Raw genomic sequence first — 20,324 nt, 5'->3', positions numbered from 1 at the left:
ACATTCATCATTTTGCAACACAGTAATTCAGTTTTACTAGCAAGCTGGAGGTTAAACTAACCCCTTTCTAGTCCTGGGAGGAGTGCGGGGAGTGTTTGCGCGACACACCTGCAAACTGCAGCCAGCACACTAATGTGTTGTGACACACAGTTTGGAAAGCTCTGTTGTAGGCCTTCCTGGTTTCATCTGTGTTAAATGCATGCTTACCCTTCCACATGTTGTACATGATGCTTCTCTTTTTCTTGCTGCTTCTTGTGTAACAGGAGTTAGTTAATAGGAAAATATTTTGTGTGTTGCTGAAGTTAGTCTTTGGCCAACTGAATAGCTGCCTCCATTGTAGAATTGAGTGACAATGATCCATGGGCATGAGAAGTATCCCCTTGGCCCCAGCCATCCGGTCTTGGATTACCTATCTCAGTGGTATGAAACCTCAGGCCCTCCAGGCCTCTCTGGCCCTTGGGACTTTGTCTGTGCCACACCCTTCCTAAGTCTGACACACCTGTTTCTGGCTGTCCTCCATGCCTTCCTTTAGCACTTTTGCCTGGCTGGAATGTCTCTTTATACTGTGGCAGTGCTTCCTGCTTACCTGGATGGAGGAAGGAGCTGTATGTTTGACTGGCTTTTTCTTGGCTGGAACATAAGCTACTATAAAAAGATTCACATCTATTGCCCTGCCTGCTTTTTGCCTCTGGCCTCCACTCACCACTAGCATGTGGCCCCTGAAGGTTGCCCATCGTGGAAAGTGGCCCTTAGGTTGAAAAAGTTTCCTTGGCCCTGGCTAATGTGAAGACAACTTCCTCCCCCCAAAACAACAACAACACTGTGGCATATATTTTTGGGAGAGAGGCAGCCTTTCCATTTACTTTGGCAGTGTTTGCACATCCTAGCACCTCAATAAGATGAGCTTAGTTTGGACCTCCCCAGTTCTTCTGGTAATGTTGTATTAGATTATGGAGATCTGTATTAATGTGCTTTCCCCAATTTCCTTTTGTATGAAAGATGGAGAGAGACTCACTGGAACTCAACTCATGGTTGGAAGACGTGGCAGAGTTCAATGAGGCAGAAGCAGAATCCATTGAGACAGAAGACTTTGAAGTGAGAGGGAGCCGGTTTTCCAAGTCAGCTGACGAAAGACAGAGGATGTTAGTACAGCGGAAGGAAGACCTTTTGCAACAAGCTCGCAGGTGTGTATGTTTTGTGGGTTATGGTTACAAAATGTTTAATGTGGAATAGCCCAGGAGGAGGATTTGAGGAGGTGATTAAGGGAAAGTCATTCAGAGATCTTTTGCGTATCTAGCTGGCTACCTCTCACTGATGCAACTTCTCCTTGATCGTGATGCAGTAGCCTGTTTTGTGTTGCCCAAGGGCAGGGATGGTGAACCTGTGACACCGACTCTCTGAAGTCCAACAGCTTCCATTAGTTCCCGCTACCTTGGCTAGTGGTCACAGATGAGGAGAGTTGCAGTCAAGCAGCATGTGGAGGACCATAAATCCCCCCCTCTCTTAGTGGCTCAGAGGCAGTTTTGGAGTGGTGCAACCGGTGTGGCGGCACTGGGTGCTGTGCTGCAGGGGGCGGCACAACAACGCTGTAGAACGGAGTGCGAGAGGTGGGGGCGGTGTCAAATTTTAATGTTGGAAAGGGTGCTGCTGAAATTTGAGACCCCAAAGTCTGCCACTGAGTAGCTGAATAGTGCTGGCCATATGACTGGGAGTTGGACTGGATGGCCTTTTGAATGCTATCAGAATCCAAGTCACTAAGGCAGAAGGAGCCGGCTGGGTGGCTCTCCCAGGCATAGCAGGCAGGTGAGGCCGAAGGTGGGAACTGGACTGGGGAACAGAAGGGGATCTGAGAATAACAACACAGATCTGTCTTTGTGTAGGAGCAGAGCATTATTGGATAGCATTCAATAATTCTTTAGGTCTCATAGTCACTATCAGCTGCTCATGTAGGGCTGTGCTTATGCCACCATGAGTGGTCTGAAAATGATATTGAGCACAGGATTCAATTCTCTCAGAATATCAGCTTTCATTAACGATAAAATGTACAGAGCTTTTTATGGCTGAGAAGAAACATTTTCAAATGTCTTAGCATCACCTCCTGAAGTATTGAATGCCAGAGGTGTGGCTCAACATTTCCAGTTGTTCAGGATGAAGCTTCAGAGCTTCTGACATCAATCAAACTAGCAAAACCAGAATAAAGTGGTCAACATAATAAGCACATATTCAAAATTTGCAAAATCCACACAGGCCACAAGATCCAGCTTTTCTTAGTGCATTTTTTTGAAATGTGTGTTAAGACCTTTCCCCTCCTGCTTGGAAAGGTTAAATGCAAACCAGGCAACCTCTATATTCAGAGTGAACTTTATGTTACTTTCCCTTCAGCCATCTAGTTTTTCTCCCTCCAGGCGTTACCTCAACAAAACCTCTGATGATCCTAGCTCAGATGACTACTTGCAGGCCGAAGGAGCGACTTCAGACCCTATCACCCTGCGCCGGAGGATGTTGGCTGCTGCAGCAGAGCGAAGACTTCAGAAGCAGGATCCCTCTTAACACTTCCTGTCTCCTCCTGTTCTTTTTCCACACAAGCAATGTTTATGCCATCCTACACTCTCCCTGCCCACAAGGAGGGTCTCTTCAGAACTCAGCAAATGTGCCGAGGATGACTGATCTGGCTGCATCTTCACTGTATAAAGCATGTGATATCTAATAAGTGTTTGGACAGCTGACAAATTAACCTTTCTTGGGTACTTTTTTTGAGTGACACACATTTTCCTTTCCCCCACCCCCTTTGCGAACAAAAATGCAGTCTTTAAAGCCCTGGGCATGGTGTGCTGCTTAATGTGAGTTGCAGAGGGACAGTGGCTGAGAAGCACCAGGTCCATTTGCTGCTTGTGTGCACTGAGCTTGCTGGCACGTCCCATTTAAGCTCTTTAAAGTGGAAACTGAACAAGGAATGACAAAAGCACTCTCCTAAGTAAGCAAGCATCACTGCCGAGTCATTGCATGTCTCGAGAACGACATGCTTAAAATAAAAGAAACACATTTTGGATGCTTTTGCAGAGTCTTTTGGACAAAACTGGCATTTCTAAGCGTTGGAGCATGGAAGTGGAGTGCACCAACAGGAGGAGACATATTAAAGAGTGGAAAATGTTGAGCTAAGTTTTAGAACAGTGGCCCCCAGACAGACAGTGTGAACATTCCTGGATTATTTTTCTACCAGGAGGCTGGCTTGGTTTTTAATGCATTTCATTGCTAGTAACAGACATGTGGCCAAGGGAGAAGCACCAAAAAAAGGGTGTGAGCCCCCAGCTATATTTGGCATCTTGATTCAGCATTTCAGTAAGCAGGCAAACTGGGATGGTCTCATAGTTTGGTGTCAGAGGCCATCTGCAGAGAAGGCTCCATTCAGGAATGGAAGTTGGCTGCTATTTGAGAGGCAAGGGAGCGCGCAAAAGTATCTTTATTTTTGTAATCTCGCATCTGGCAATACTCCATATGCCCATTAGCTTAATCAGAATTGAGAGAATTGAGGGCTACTAGATCTTAGGCTAGGTGTGCTCAAACTTTTTTCTTTGGTATTGTAAAACTCTGGTAGCTGTATTAGAGATCTCTGGTCTTAGGTCCGTAAATGGGTTTTATGATGGCAGCCAAGTAATTTTTAAGTGTTTGGCGAGTATCGCTATCCTTCAGAAGGTGCCCAGTATTTTAAAAAATATATTGCAAATTATCTTTTTACAGCAGGATTTTAGTAGGTCTGTGTACCAGATTTGGCCAAGGTCTGAATTCCCGAGTCAAATCAAGCCTATTTGGAGGAATCCTGGCTTCACTCAAGTCAGGTTGAAATAGCACCGATCACTACAGGTTGGGTTGAATGACCCACAGCCATCCAGGGCTGCTGGGGCGGGGCATCAGGCAGGCAGGAAGAGGCAGCGCGAGTGAGAAGAAGTCTGAGAAACGGCAAACAGGAGAGGCCTGCATCTTTGTGGGAGATAGTGGGGGGTCTTTCCTGCCAAGCCGTTCCTTATTCTCACCACTGCCTCTTCTCCATTCTGCCACCTGAAATACATTGCGTAGGATTGGATAATCCTGTGTAATGACTTTTAGGCAGGAGGATCCCATCTTGTGCAATGCTGCTCCTTTGTGTGTGGCTCCCATTCGATGCAGGGAAGCTGCTTTTGAAGGAGCAGCACCATGCAGGATCAGATTCTCCTTAACAGCTCAACAGCTGTTAAGATCCTGCCACCACTTGACTGTTTTTTTAAAATAAGGTTTAAAAAACCCTTAGCCCCCCTCCCCCATTACTTTGGGGACAGATCCAGGGTGGAGTGGGCAGTACAGATGAATTGGCTCAATCTGGGAGCTATAGGGCAGATGGAGGGCAGTCCTTGCACAGCCCCTGTTTTTAGAATATTTGAAGGTGACTGTAAGAAAACAGAATTGTGTAAGTGTTAAGTGAAGATAACTTATTTCAGTAACCCCCTTTGGGAAGCCTTACCTTGCAATGCTGTTAGTAAACTATGGAAGAAGAAAGAAAAGATTCTTGTGATTCAGTTTTGCTTAGAGCGCAGCTCTTTGTTTTTATTGTTTTTTAAAAAGGAAATAAAATTCTTGATCAGTGTTGGAAATATTTAACAAACTTCTTTTTTGAACACTTTGCACATCTTCTCTCCCCACCACTCTCAAGTATCAGTGAATCCATACAGATAGTTTGTCAAACTACAATCTCTCTTACCCTGGAGGAGGGTCTGTATCAACCAACCAGAAGTAATGTTATTACACAACAGTTGCTGATATGTGGTAGATCACCTATGGGTTCATTATTTGGACACTTGATCTGAAAGCTCTTCCTCAAATCGCTTTGAAAGCGAAGTACATTTTCTGGATATATTTGAAGACATCAAAGTAGAAAAGCCGTTCTCTGCTTACTCCCTTCCATCAACGCCACCTCAGTTACCCACATGGTGGCAGTCTTTATATTTGGATTCTCCATCTGACTGACCCACTTCAGTTATCGGAAGGGTGAAAATGAGAGTGAAACATAAAGGGACTGGGAATTTTACTCAACTTTAGATCAATTCTTTTGGATGAAGCAAAGTGAGGCTTTTGTATTGTGCTCTTTTGCTTCATAATATTTTTTTACTTTCTGGCTGCACTTTCAGGAGGGACATGAGTATCCTCATTTTGTCATTTATGCCCCAGTGTATGCTGGAAGCTCAAACTCAAGTCTGGTTTGTAATTCACACAACCAACTTAGGTGTAAGCTGTTCGGTTTCTGTCACCAGCTGTGAGGTGGTTGCACGGGGATATCTTGGAAGAAGACATTTTCTAGGACTAGATCTGCATTTCTGGCTTAAATTATTGAAATGAGTGGGAAGTTGTGTGTGGATTCTGAAATGAGAAGGGGAGTGGGGGGAAACAAAGCATAAGTCTTGTGTTGCATTCTGTGCAACTGCCTTGTTCCTTCTCTGCTCCCTGAAAAACAAGGCCTAGCCATAAAGAGAGAGTAGCCAAGCAATGGTGAGGATTCCCCTGAGAAGAGCTTGAAGGCGATTCTACTGCTTGCCTGTTGCAGCTGTCATCCAACCGGAGCCTCCCATAAAAAATCTGGTTCATGAGCTGCTGTGAAAACCAACGCTTAAAAAACTCTGAATTCAGTGATACTTAGTAATAATCCTTCTGTTTTTATGTAGATTTGATATCTAGATATCTAGATTTATAGTTCCTTATTTCTTTGATAGTGTTTATATGGTTTTGTCATGGCCTTTGTCTAGTACAATAAAGCTTATCTACATCTAGTAATAATCCAAAGGCTCAAGCAGCAACACACAAAACCAGCTAGGGCCTATGGACACTTCGTTCTTTGCAAAGAGACAGTAAACTGTTTCATGAGTCAGAGGAAGTGAATCATCCCAGGGACAAGGGTGAATGTTCACAGAGTCTTAGGGTTCTATATGGATAGATTTGAGAGTAAGAGCAAAAGTTCTTACTGCGTTTCTGTTAGGGAACGGAAATGCCTGCACCTGCCATTTTCAGAGGACTGAATGGTTCCATTGTCACCCACCTGAATCACACTTGAAAGCTGCAGCATTAAGAGAAGACTTCCAAGTCTGAGTAAGACTAGCTAATTAATTCCCCAAAGAGAGTTTTCATACCACCTCAAAGACTTTTCAAAGTGGCCCCTACCTTCGGCTGCTATACAAGTGAAGATGAATCAAGGAATGTAGATGCATGTGTAAATACATCCGCACACATCTTCAGCCTTTTTTGGCCCAGGACTCGCTTTTTTACTGTATCCTGTGACACTGTCAATCTTTGGCCCCATATGTATGCATGTTCAAACTGCGTCATTAGCTGTAAAGGAGAAAGAATTCTTGCAGAAGAGGGAAGGAGGTGTGGCATCTGCAACTATATTGGTATTAAAGGTTAAATAGTTTTGCCTTCCTTTGCATTTGGTCTCTCCAAGTCTTTCTGTTTTCCCTTTTCCTCTCCACTTAAAACCAAAAGGGTGCTGAGGTCACTGCTGTGAGACCCAGCAGCTAAAGCCCATTGCCTTTGAAAGTCTTATCACCCTTGGGGGATTCCTGTCCCTTTGCCAAAGGAGAATGAGCACCTCTGTCTGCCTTGGAGAGCTGTCCCAGTCCCCACTCTTGCCAGGAAGGTATGCACAGACCTTCACAATACATTGCATATCACAATACATTGCATATTGTGGAACCTCAGGGCTGAGGGCCAAATGTGGCCCTCCAGGCCTCTATAGCTGCCCTTCTCCAGGTCAAACCCTTCACTTTCTCCACTCCATCCCCTCCTTGAGTTCTTTTGCCTGGCTGGAGTAGGTATTGTGTCCATTTCACAGACAAATAAGTCTGGGACCTAGGGTATTTTCTGGGTAAAGCCTCCTGCAGCTGCTGTTAGCTTCTATGAGCCACACTTCCCAAAATAGGACTTGAAAGCACTCTTCAAATAAAGGCTGTGCTGGTGGGGGGGGACGGGACTGGCACCAGAACTCTTCCAATGACGGACGCACAAAGAAGAGCTTGCTAGATCAGGACAGTGGCCCGTCAAGTGCACCATCCCATTATCACAATGCCCAATGGGAAGTCCACAAGCAGGACTGTGTAACAGCCCTCCCCCATCCTCCAGCTTCCCAAGAGTGGAGGAAGGTAGCCTTATCCTCCACAAATTTATCTAAACCTATTTGAATACCACTTGAAGAGCTGCAGAGGAGGCAGAACTTGGCAAAGCCAAGAGAGAAAGCTGCTTTAAAAGGATACCCTTGGCCCACCATAAGGGGCACTATAAAGGGACACACCCACCTATAATGCCCTAATGCATAGTAAAATCACTGTTCCTGGGACTGCCAGGGGCACGGGATGGAATGATACCTAATCTGCAGTCCTATGCACACATACTTGGGAGGCAAATCCCATGAAATTTAGCATGGTTACTGCTGAGTATGCACAGGATCCAACTGCACAATTACACTTTCTTAGCGCACTAAGAAATCCAATTTTCAAGATCCTTGTCAGGTTGCAAGGCGGGGAGGGAGGTCGGCGGCATTTTCTGTTTTGCCTCAGGCGGCAAAACCTCTTGGGCTGGTCCTGGGCTAGATGCCTACATTATAGTTGAAATCCACTGTAGTCAGGCATATTGAAGCCCACTGAAATCAACGGATTTACATATATAACTCGTGTGTCAGTTTAAGCCTCAATAAGTGAGGCTTTGACCTGCACCTGTTCAGAGCGTCAGCCAGCCATGCCCTGTTCCTATGTACCCCATTCCGTTTCACCTCCTTTTTAGTTTTCTCTCTGCTCAACAGACACCAGAAAAGTGCACTAGGACAACGTAAACACCATACATTTAAAGCGCACCCCCCCAAAAAAAAAGAATCCTAGGAACCGTACTTTATTCTTCAAAGAACTACAATTCCAGCACCCTTAACGAACTCCAGTTCCCATGATTCCAAGCCCCCCCCCCGCTTTTTTGGAGGGGAAATGTGCTTTAAATGAATGTTGTGTATGCAACCTTAAGTTAACCCCGTGTCATCCTCCAGAAGCCGGAAGGTGCCTCTTTAATGCAGGGAACGTCCTGTCTTCATGTGAAGTCACAGTACTACCTTGCAGGGTGAGGTCCACAAGGAAAGGAGGCTCCCCACTTCAGAAAGTCACCCTCCAACTTGTGAGGGGAGGAGATAGCAACAGGGGGGAGAGTTATTGCACTTGTCCCTGCTGCTTCCCCCACCCCCTTGGGTGCTTGAAGAGGGCAATTGGTACTCACTAAAAGTGGCTGACCACCTTAGGTATCCTCGGAGGCCCCAGTTTGAAGGGGGTTTGTTTGAGGACTCTATAAAATATCCCAAGATATGTCTATCATACACATATACTTGCTCAAAAGGAAAACCAGTGAGGGGACATAATATATATATTTACAATAAAACGACTGTAGAATCAGAAGGTGAGAGAGAAAGAGCCTCAGTGGTACAGACAAACATTCTCTTTATTAAGCTACACATGAATTTTTTTCCATTAGTCAGAGAAAGAAATTGGCAGTGTCTAATAAGATCACAGAAACCTCACCGATTGGTAATAGAAAGGCTTAGAAAGACCTGGCGCTTTTAGAATGAATATATATATATATATATATATATATATATATATATATATGCTTGTGTGTGTGTGTGTGTGTGTGCATGTGTGTGATTATATATATATATATATATATATATATATATATATATATATATGAATTTCTCTTTATTTTAGTCTGTTTTTTAGACAGGTGCAGTTGGCTTTTTCCAGCAAAGGTACCTCTTAAAAGTGAAACCGTGAAGACATCTGATCGCTAACCAAAAAGTAGATATGACAAAGGGTCATGAAAATGGTGGCTTTTTAAATAATGTAAACACTACATTCGATTTTTGTTTTTGTTTTACTTTTTTTGGTGTTTTTTTCTGGTGTATTTTTTATTTTTTTTAAGAGATTATTTTATTTTTTTCTTTGTTTTTTGTATTTTTCCCCCTTTTGTTTTTGCAGCACAAACACCCCCACATGAGAGAAAGAGAGAAAACACCATTCACTAAAAGGAAGGATTGTAAGGGCAAGGGTGCAAGGGAGGAAGAGGAAGCAGCATGGGAAAAAAAGTATTCACAGGGAAGCATGGTGGGGGATTAAAAATGAGAATGGAACAACAAAAATAATGCCCTCTCGATTTAAACTAACCCACTTTTTAAAAAAAAATTAAACAGAAAAAGGAAAGGACATTGGTAATGCATAACACAGTGTCATTCAGAAGGGAAAAAAGTCAAAGACAAGAGCATTTAGGGAGGCCAAAGACAGCTGTGCTTATTATTATTATTTTTAAAAATACAAATCCAGAGAGTGAACGAGACAATTCAGAACAGTGAATCATTATTAAACGAGAAAGTTAAAGAGACATCCCTCTCTGCTTGCCTGGCCCACTCTGAAGGCAGGTGTGTCGGATCATCGTGTAGACAAGAGGCTTTTGGGGAGAGAACGCTTTCCTGGAGCGGGCAACAATTAGTACAGCAACGATTAAAATACAAAGAGCCACTAACAATTCCCACTGGGATTCTGTTGCTGACAATCTTTTTGCACCTAAATGTTACCACCTACAAGGTCATGGCTAAGGTGAGTGAGATGCAAGGGCAAAGGAAGGGACTTGCCTCCATTATCCCATCCCCCCTGAGCAAAAAGCAGCACCTGTAATAGTAGAACGGGAGAGGGAAACTGGGAGGCCCATAACTCCTCCGTTTTATTTTATATTTTATTTTGCTGCATTTCCCACAGATGTAGGGTGCCTTGTTGGCTGGGCAAGCCGTTCCTGAACTTTCTTGGCTGATCCCCAATAGCTGGCAACCCTCTATATGAAAGGTTGTTGGGGTCTGCGTCTTAATGGCCATTAGAATCTGCCAAGATTTAAGATGGCGGTTTGTATGGGTCAGACTTCTGCTTGCTCAAAGGTTTCACCCTACCAGTGCCAACAAGCAACCGGAACCAAGTCCAATAGAAAATGTCTCTCTTAGAATGGGTTCACAATGCCATTGTGTGTGTGTGTGTGTGTGTGTGTGTGTGTGTGTGTATTTATAGATCTCTGTGTTTTGTGTGTGTGTTTTAAATAAAGCAAGAGGGGAATCGGGGGTGGGGAGAGACCTTTCTGTTCTTTTCTTTCTTAACAAAATCCGTAAGGAAGTCAAATCTTTAATTTCTCTTCTTTACCCTTTCATCATCATCATTAAAAAATTCTCTTTTTGTTTGTCTTAGGTTCTAAATGTAAAGACTAGTCTAAAACCAGGTTTTACACAGCAAACCTACAGAAGTGCACAGCCACCATTCCAAAAATTCAGGACATCAGACACCGAGGCGATATGGAAGGCTGCGTGTCTTTATATAAAGGCTCAAAGTTCATGCTACTAGTGAAGAGGATCCGCGCTGGAGAATCAGAAATGGAGAGTTGGGGGAGGGGGGCCCATAGGAGGCCTGGTCTGAACATAAATATTGGGTGGATGGGAGCACGGAGACCCGGAATCAAATATATTAGAAAAGGAGTAATCCTCCAAATAAAAGCTGTACTTAAATTGCGATAAAGGATGGGGGATGTTCTCCCCACCATCTCTCCCACATAAAGAGCTTGAGCACGGACTGATTGTGAGAGAGGGGGAATTCTTCCACCTGACCTGCGGGGCGTAGGAGGGATGCTATCTCAGGTACAACTTTCAAATTGCTGATAGAAATTCCCTTTGCCAGTCTCCCATGCTGGTTTAAAGAAGCAGAGACAGAAGCAGTCCCTTTCTTTATACTCCTGAAGGATTATATATATAAACATGGTCAACGAAGGGTGCTGGCCTGTCACCTCTATTCTAACCCTATTCTGTTTCTTTCTCCCCGCGAGCTCCCCCTCAGTTTCCCCCCTTTTAATAGGTTTTAACTACTCCATAGCTGAACGGAACTGAGGATCCCTGAAAGCTCAGCGGCCCTGTGGCAAATGATGCATTGCAGAAGCAACTTAGATGGTGGTAAATCTTTTTTAAAAATCCACAGGAACTGGGCAGGGGAAGCCATCCTTCCCCACTCATACCCTAAAGCACCCTATGCACAAAGGAGTCTTAAAAAAATAATATTACCACTTTTTTCTTTTCTTTTTTTTAAGAAAGTTGATTCCTTTTAAAACTCACGTAGTATCTTATGCTATGTGGACGACGAGTTTAGAAAAATTCAGAGTATGGTCTTTTTTCTTTCTTGTTGTTTTCCAAAAGCATCTTTTGCAATGAATTACCTGCCATGACTAGTGCAATCCGATGCATGTCTACTCAGAGGTAAGTCCTGCTGCTTTCAATGGGGGCTTACTCCCAAGTCAACAGGTATAGGCTTGCAGGCAACGTTACTTTAGCAGAAAGGAAGGATTTTAAGGTGATGTCAGGGGCATCAGTGCTACCCAGTACTCTTCTGAGGCAAACTAAAATAAATAAATAAAAGGAAAAGGAAAAATGTTTTTATATAAAAAATTTCATTATGCCTTTTTATTTACCAACTTGCATGATTCATCATCATCATTATTATTATTATTATTATTATTATTGTGTTTGTGTTTGCATGTGTGTGTGTGAGAGAGACTCATATTTTGTTTTGCCTTTTTTTTCAAATATTTTATTTTATTTTCCTCTCGCTGTGATTGTTTCCAAATAAGTTGCTTGCTATACAGGATGGGATGGAGAAAAGGGAGAGGGGTCAGTATAAGCCGCAGCCTCGGAGGTTGTTGGCAATGATGATGTCGGTGACGGCATCGAATACCACCTGGATGTTACCCGTGTCTGTCGCACATGTCATGTGACAGTAAATCTCCTTGTTGGGCGAGCGGTTTTTGCTTTCAAATTGTGCTTGGATATAGGCTGCAGCATCTTCATATGTGTTGGGACCTGCATAGAGAGGGAGGGAGGGGTAGGAGACATTTAAAAAAATAACATTATAAAAATAAAAATACAAAACTCAGCACAAGTTTAGATGGTAGCTATAAAATAAGAACAGGAGAAGAGCCTCACTACTCAATCAGGTCAAATCCTTATCAAGTCCAGCATCCTGTTCTCACAGTGGCCAACCAGATGGAAAGCCTGCAAGCAGGACTTCTCAATGGACTGCAAGCAAAATTTATTCACGGGAATGATGACTACTACCAACCAAACATACTCCTCTGTGCATACAGATCTTAGAACTTCGGAAACGGCCTCAAAAAGGTCAGATCTCATAGTGGTCGACCGGATGCCTGAGGGAACTCATGAGTGAGCCCTCTCCTCACTGGTATTCTAGAAGTAGGATTCGTAAGGATGTGGGAAATAAAGTTATTGGGAATGTGATCTGATGCTAATCTGGGAATTGGGCTCTGAATATAATGAGCTATTTTCCTGAAAGCAGCTTTGTTTGCCAAATCCGGTTCCAGATCAATCTGAGGTGAGTCCACTAAATTAGGTGGATCTGAACCATTTCTCCCGAATCTGAATGCATATTTGAAACACCCACCCACCCCCCTAGTATGTGTTAAGGCTCAATGATCACTCATTTTCTTGACATGCTAGTTTTTAAAAATATATATTAATAATACTGGGAGTGTTTGCATGTTGGGGAGGGGGGCTTTCAAACATGCAACCCCCTCCCCACCTGCCCTGTGAAATGGCACAGCCTGGCAGAAGCTGCCTTGTGTGATTAGTCTGATGCTTTTTTCCTGCTCATAGACGGACACTTCCTTCCCACTGATGAGAATCTGCCAACTCTCTGTGACATCATGGTAGCTCAGCTGATGCCTCGGGCAGAAAACAGGAAGGCAATCAGCCAGAGTATGTAGTCTGTTTTCTAGGGGAGTTATCTCTCAGGCAGGACTGGATCAAATATCTCCTGGTTTACACTTGGGGTTTCAGCAGACTCTGCTCCATGGGTCAGTCTGTTGTTTGCTCCACAGCTGGATCTTGAGCACCTCAGGCGCTGCCATTACATACCTGTATATTCAGGGAAGCAGATGGTCAGAGGTGATTTCTTGATCTTCTCACCAAACAGGTCTTTCTTGTTGAGGAAGAGAATGATGGAGGTGTCAATGAAGAATTTGTTGTTACAGATGGAATCGAAGAGCATTAGAGACTCATGCATGCGGTTCTATGGCAAGGCACATATAGGAAGAGAAGAAAAGAAAGACAAAGAACGAGAGAGAGAGAGAGAGAAACAGAGAGAAAGAAACAGAAAGTTAGGATTAGAGAAAGAGAATAGTTACCAAACCAGCAACTGAGAAATGATCAAAGATCCACGTGTACCGAAAACCCAAAGAGTTACATATCATGAAGAAGTGAAGTCAAGAAAATGGGTGGTGTTATGATGTCTTCAGCACCTATTCTCCACCTAGCTTTTCTGTGTCATTTAGACAAAGCTCTCCTGGAAAGATATGCCCATGAGAATTACAGAGAAACAACAGTTGCCATATCTGTCAATTAGGATCAGCTTAAAAAAAAGCCTTTCCCAACCTGCTGCCCTCCAGATGCTTTGGGCCACAATAGCCATCAGTCCCAGCCAAGATGGCTGCATGATGTTCGGGCTGATAGGAATTTTGTAGTCCAAAACACCAGACCCTCCAAGTGTCCCTGTTGTCCAGGAACAGTACCGTATTTACAGAAGGCATCCCACTTTTCCTTAGGACATCCCTATTTTCAGCGGAGAAATGTTGGAGGGCATGACACACCTGTAGGGCAAGTAGGCCGGCCAGAGAAGGCTGAGCGAAAACATCTCAGAGCAATGAGCTCTTAGAACCCTTTATGATGGTTGGTTGTTAAAGAAACAAACCAAAAGGGCTGAGCCTTAGGTGGAGAGGACAGAGAAAAGATATTGCTGAGGTACATGGGAAAATGTCCCGTTTCATTCTGATTTGTTTACAAGGAGATTAGATGATGTTGGCTATTTAATGAGCATTCAGTCTGATTTGTTTTCAGGGAGGTTAGATGGGAGTGTGTCAAAGGAAGGGTTATCAGTACACTTTCCAAGGCACTTCACCATCCTTTTCCTTATTGCAAAAACCCACTCTTTGGGGGAAGCAGGTTTGTTGTACAAAACAACCCAATCAGCTATAATGAAAGAAAACTGAATTTGCCAGTGTGTGATTGGATCCCACCTGAAAGCAGAGACAGTCTGGAAGCATCAGACTGGCTCAACATGGTGTGCAGGAGGTGTTGCACAGAAATCATTAAAACTTAGGCTAGGACAGTTTTCAGGTTGCTCCAAGAGCTCCTGGTCCAAAGAAATACAAAAGTCATTATCTGGATCTATGTCTAGCGCTAATCATTCTATAAACAGATGCAGCCCCAAACAGGCCTCATTTATTTGAGGGACTGATACCTTGCCTTTCAAGAAAGCTATTTCCAACCAGTATCTTGCCTCCCCAGGTTTAAAACACTCTCTCTCTCTCTCATTCTCTCTCTCTCGACTCTTATGAGACATATACCTTTATTTATAATATTTCTAGGCTTTCTTTTTAGGATATAATCCTCACAAGCCAGTTTATAATAAGAATCAAAATACTTTAAAGCATAAAAGTATTTTATAACTTTTTATACATTTTTATACTTTATAATGGTATAAAAATGTATAAAAAGTTATAAAATAGCATCTTAGAAAGAGTATAAACCATTTAAAAAATGGTCCATAGCTTTCAGGAATTTCACACACAAAAATTAACCATTGAAATCTTCCCCAATCTGTTGCCCTCCCTAGGTTTTGGACTGCCACGTCCACCAGCCGAAGTCAGCTGATGGAGTTGTAATTCAAAAGATACAGAGGGCACCAGATTAGGAAATGCTGCTCTTTGAAATACATGAGCTTTTAAAAGCCTTCTGAAGATCTTTATAGCAAGGATCAAAAGTGCATTTTGCTGGAGGCCCAGTTATGGAGCTCCCTTCGAGTTCCAGTACATAACACTGAAGATGATCAGTATTGACATCTCAAAAAACCACAGCAGCACAGAGTCTCCACCTGACTTTCCCCATCCAAGCCTTAGTGTCACCACTTGCATATCTCCCAAAAAGATGATGCAGATTGGCATAAAACATGCACGTCCAAAGCGAGATAAATGTTCTTATATGGTCACAGACCCAGCATAAATAAATTAATACACCAAAATAATACAATTTCCAACACACACTGAGTTAAGAAATATGATACTTAGAACCAAACAAAGACAAAATTAAATCAACAAAACCCCTTTATGGTCTTTGCAGCAGAAAGTAGAAACCCATCAACTGTTTCCAATATTATCTTGTTCATGTCAGTTAATAAGTAAGTTAAATACCATCCAAAAGTCCTTCTTGAGTTTCCCATTTTTTCGTATTCTTTTTCAGGGCACTTGAGAGAGTCTTTAGACTTTCTTTATTGTTTGGATGAATGAAGGGCTGAGCTTAATTTATTGTTACAAGATGGCCATGGGTGCTGTTTGTCCCCCTTCCCACCATTTCCACAAAACATTTCCTTAGTGCTTCACAGCTTTCCTGGCTGCCTGCACTTCCTGATTTAGAAAAGCTCTGGGGGGAAAGTTATGCTATCTCCCTGGAGCATTAACTGAAACATTTGATGACAGGAAAGATGGCTAACAAGTAGAAATAGGGAAGAAATTTGATTAACTTCACATTTAGAGGTGAACCTACTTAATTCACACTTTCTGAAATAACACACAAACCAAAATAGAGCCAATCTTCAAAATGGACACTTCTCTGAATTCTACAATGCAGTTCTCCAGCCAAGTAAGGACACTTCCCAAAATTAACATACTCTGTTATTAGTGCTGGGGAAGGAGAGGGCATATACTAGGCCAGAGGAGAAGCAGTCACATACTGCTGGAGTGAGAGTCCTTTATAGCATGGAACTGTGCTCTTCTTGGGTGGGTGATGGAGGGTGAATACTTGTCCCAGGTAACAATTGAGGGTGGGTTAAGCCTGATCTAGTTGTACAGCAGGTATCTCCCAGTTTGATGTTTCTTGGCATTGACTGATAGAAAACCTGTTAGTTTTGAATAGCTGGCTGTGTGAGAGTATACTTGTCTCTGGTATGCGTCTGGGAAATGAGGGGGTGGGTAGGAATGGGGTGCCTATTTCCAACCCAGTGATCATGGGGAACAGGGCTTACCCTCTGCCTGCCACCTCTTGTGGGGTGGACATTGGCTTTAAGCCCTGTAGCCATAAGAGAAGCCTTGTTGAATCAGATGAAAGGGATATTGTTCTTGGAATTTCAGAACATAAGAAGAGCCCTACTAGATCAGGCCTAAGGTGTATCGAATCAAGCAATCTGTTCTCACAGTGGCCAACCAGATGCCTCTGGGAAGCCTGCAAGAAGGACAGGAGTGCAGTAGCACTCTTCTTCACCTGTAATTCCTGGCAACTGGTTTTCAGAGCCACTGATAACCTTATCCATCATGAATTTGTCTAATCCCCTTTTAAAGTCATGCAAGTTAGTGGCCATCGCTATCTCTTGCGGGAGCAAATTCCATAGTTTAGCGACGGAGAACACTTCCTTTTGTCTGTCCTGAATCCTTTCTGCAACTATACTATGCAGAATTCTATCTGCCTCTATCTGCCTTCTATCACATGTTCCCAAAGAGACAGGACAGACTTTCATCGTTTTCCTAAACTAAGCTGGCACCAACACCTTCTAGTGCACAGCAGATGGAAAAAGAAGTTTGCAAATCACATGGCTACCCTAAAGTTAGTCTTTGCTGGCTCTCAAAGAGGCATTGCCCTCAAGGGAAGCATGTCTGTGTCAGGGTTGAGCCCAAGAGAGAGTTTTAAAGGGGCCTCTTTGACCTCCTGTTCCTTTGAACAGCTGGGCCATTTGGCTTCCCTACTGCATCGCAATTAAACATCCCTGCATTAATTGGAAGAAGAGTACATTGCAACAGTTCTGGCTATTAAAACCTGCCGAAAGTCAAACGCAAACCACCTCATAAAACAATTTGCCAAGTCAGAACCAGGAAATGGGATTCAGATAGTGTACTGGGAATTGACTGTCCAGAAACCCCATAAATTGCACTTGTTACACAGAGAATTTCCTGCTTTCCTGCCTTGTTTTGAGTGCCACCATGTATTAATGGCTGGGGATCTTATGTAGGAAAAGAGCTTGTTACAGAAGCAGGTTGGCCGACTGGTGACTGCATCTTGTGTAAGATAATGACTTTCAGGCACAAAGCAATCTCCCCATTGGAAGAATGGTTTGCAATGGTGCGATGACGAGAATATGGCAGAAAAGGGGGAAGCCTTGCAGGCCTTTACATGAGCAGGATTTAGGTATGTAGAGCTTGTCTACAGAAGTCTCTTCAACATGAGGCCCTCTAGATATTTTGGGCTACAACTCCCATTAGTCCCAGTCAGTGTTGCCCATCAGCCACCATCCAGTAATTAATCTAATCCAGGGATAGCAACATGGAGCTGCCCAAACGTTGCTGGACCATCCCTGACCATTGGCCATGCTGGTTGGGGCTGATGGGAGTTGGTATCCCATCTAGAGGGCATCATGTTGGTTGTCGTTGATCTAACCCTTTCAAAAAGACACATGCAGCACAGCCCTCTCAACTCCAATGTTAGTTCCACTGTGGTCAACAGAGTCCCAAGTAAGCATACTTAAGGTTGCAGCTTTACTCCATCGTTTTGCAACTGTGCAGAGAGTGTCTACGCACACACAATATGTACGTCCATTGGCTTTGTTCAGAACTTTAGCTGAAAGTGTAGTCACCAACTCAGTACAGTAGTCACCAACCCAGTTCCTTACCCCATGCATCCACTTAATGCGCAAAAAGGATGAAACATTCAACTTACCATGGAGGAATCCTCACTGGGCAGAAATTTCCTTATGAAGAAACATGTATTATGCCACTCACAAACATATTTACAGCCCTGTTGCATCAGGCCAAAGGCCCATCTAGTCCTACATGTTCTTCTCATAGCAGTCAATGAGATTCCTATGGGAAGCCCATAAGTAGGACCTGAGTGCCACAGTGCTCTTTAACTTCTGATTCTTAGCATACTGCCCTTGGCAGTGGAGGCAGATCAGCATCACTAGTAGCCACTGATAGCCTTATCGGCCACAAATTTGTCTAATCCTCTTTTAAAACCATCCAAGTGGGTGGCCATTGCTACAACTTGGTTTTGGGCATTCTCTAGTTTTACCTATGCACCATGTGAAACAGGACCTCTTTTCACCCATAACAGACAAAACTGTTAATCATTCTGCGATTTCCTTGAGGCTTTCTCAGAAGAGGAAAACCCAATAAAATATCTCAAACGCTAGAAAAGAGCTGGCATTTTATTAACATTTGGTAACTAATAAATACATTACTGACAGCCAATAAATTATTACAATAAGAATCAAAAGACCTATTAAATCAACAGACAGTCATTCGCACTCCATACAAAATGACAGTTAATAATGGTTCAGAACAATCAAATGTGCAAAAAAATTAAAAACAAAATTCAGCAACTAACCAGCAAAGAAAAAGTAGGATTTAGCAAGCATCAAGGGCCCTTCAAAATTCTTGTATTTATTTATTTAAAGCATTTCCCTAAAAAATAAAAAAACTCTACTGTGGGGGAAAGAAGGGTGGGAGGCCAATGACGACCAAGTGTAAAGATGGTTGGAATGCAAGTTTAAAGAATATAGCTGAATTGTTACATTAGGACAAGGGCAAAATGGTTTGTGCCAATCTAGTGATGCACGCACACAAGAAGCAGGCTTTTCAAAGTGTATAACTAGCCTAGCCTTCCCCAACCTTTGGATTTTGTGGACTACAACTCCCATCAGCCCTAGCATCATATAGCAATGCTGGATGGAGACAATGGTAGTTGTAGTCCAAAGCATCTGGAGTGGACCAGGTTGGTGGATGTTGTCCTAACTGGATGATGAACTGTGTCTGCAAACTTTGCATGTGGGTCACCCCCCAATACTGTTGCCAGGGGTGCATGTGTGCAACCAGGGTCAAATATTGGGCAACCCACCAGTTTAGGCCCTCCCCCCACATCAAACAACTGATAGGTGCCATGGCTGATTTTCTGACAGGGAATGCACCTGCAGACAGTGGGACTGAAGTCTTGGCTTGAAAACCTGCTTCAAGGTGCAACCCAGAGTGCACCCCGAAGGGTTTATATCAGGGATGGGGAACCTTAGGCCTCTCCATCCAGCACTCAATACTCTCTCCAGGCCACACCCACTTCCACTCAGGAAACACCCCTCACTGGCCCTGCTAGACACTCTCTTTGAATGCTTTTGATCGGCTGGAGTGTGACTTAATATAATGTCTCTAGCTTGGCAGGATGAAGGACAGAAATTGTGTGTGTGAGAGAGTGGAAGTCTCTGGCATGTGTGGCTTGAATAAGCTGAAGGTAAAACTCATACCTGTTAGTCTGGCTACTTTGGCCTCTGGCCACACCTTTGGCACATGACCCCTCAGACAGGAATGTGTCCCTCAAGCTAAGAAAGCTTCCTTACCCTACCCTTGGTTCCCTCTTTGGAGGAGTCTATAGTGAAATAAATGAGTGAGGACTGAATGAATGAGTATCAAGAATCTCTCCAAGGCACAAAGCAAAATCTAAGAGAAGAACAAAGTACAGTCATACATTGGTTTTCGAACAGCTTAGTTCGCGAACGTTTTGGCTCCCAAACACCGCAAACCCGGAAGTGACTGTTCCAGAGCTTCCTGCAGCCAATCAGAAGCCGCACTTTGGTTTCCGAATGTTTTGGAAGTTGAACAGACTTCCGGAACAGATTCTGTTCGACTTCCAAGGTACAACTGTAGTGTGAAAAACACACACGTCTACTTTATTACCCTGGCTGTCATCTTGCAAACGATGGGTTGTAAAACGGAACCAAATATACAGAGAAGAAAATAGTTGTAAGAGGGAAATCCTCTGTATTGGGTGGCGGGGAGAGACACTTTCAAAATAAACTAATTAAGGCTAAGATGCAGAACCATAAACCCATGGTAGGGGCACTGCAAAACATACGGATTCCCAGAAGAGTGGGAGGGACGGGGTTGGGTGGGGGGGACAGGCTGCCCCAAATTCTTCAGCAGTTGCAGCAGTCTTATTTATGTGCTGCACATAAAACCTAGGGTTCACAGCCAACCCCCCCTTATGCATCAAGGCAGATGTGTGTATGTAGAAACAGGCTTCCACGTGCATAAATGGCACGGTGCACAGTTGGTACACATCAAAATGGTTGGGCACATCTTCTGTTGCCAAAGGGAAAGTGCTGCTCTGCCCCAGAGACTCTAGCTCAGCAGTCAAGCACCTGCTCTGCATGCCA

At 43.5% G+C, this 20,324-nt stretch overlaps 2 protein-coding genes and 1 long non-coding RNA gene across 4 annotated transcripts in view; 1 reads left to right on the top strand and 2 right to left on the bottom strand.

Annotated features, from left to right (window-relative positions):
• The window catches only part of AMFR (autocrine motility factor receptor), a 30,973-nt gene extending 26,348 nt beyond the window's left edge, over nucleotides 1-4,625 (top strand). Inside the window, exons 13-14 of the mRNA XM_028739515.2 lie at nucleotides 1,000-1,184; nucleotides 2,406-4,625. Coding sequence (XP_028595348.2) covers nucleotides 1,000-1,184; nucleotides 2,406-2,550 — 330 coding nt within the window. The 3' untranslated portion in view covers nucleotides 2,551-4,625. The remainder of the gene's footprint in view (nucleotides 1-999; nucleotides 1,185-2,405) is intronic.
• Nucleotides 1-20,324, bottom strand: part of LOC144328429 (uncharacterized) — a 253,965-nt gene that overhangs the window by 60,803 nt on the left and 172,838 nt on the right. The window lies entirely within an intron of this gene.
• The window catches only part of GNAO1 (G protein subunit alpha o1), a 170,798-nt gene continuing 159,255 nt past the window's right edge, over nucleotides 8,782-20,324 (bottom strand). The window contains exons 7-8 of one of the 2 annotated variants that reach the window (XM_028739516.2): nucleotides 13,001-13,154; nucleotides 8,782-11,929 (exon numbers count right to left, since the gene is read on the bottom strand). In XM_028739516.2, coding sequence (XP_028595349.1) covers nucleotides 11,742-11,929; nucleotides 13,001-13,154 — 342 coding nt within the window. In that variant the 3' untranslated portion in view covers nucleotides 8,782-11,741. Of the gene's footprint in view, nucleotides 11,930-13,000; nucleotides 13,155-20,324 lie in introns of those variants that run through there. The other variant, XM_028739519.2, reaches the window with a different exon arrangement.

This window comes from Podarcis muralis, chromosome 7 (assembly GCF_964188315.1).
Source record: "Podarcis muralis chromosome 7, rPodMur119.hap1.1, whole genome shotgun sequence".
Lineage (NCBI taxonomy): Eukaryota > Metazoa > Chordata > Lepidosauria > Squamata > Lacertidae > Podarcis > Podarcis muralis.
Note: the sequence above shows the minus strand (reverse complement) of the source record. Positions and strands in the feature narration are given on the sequence as shown.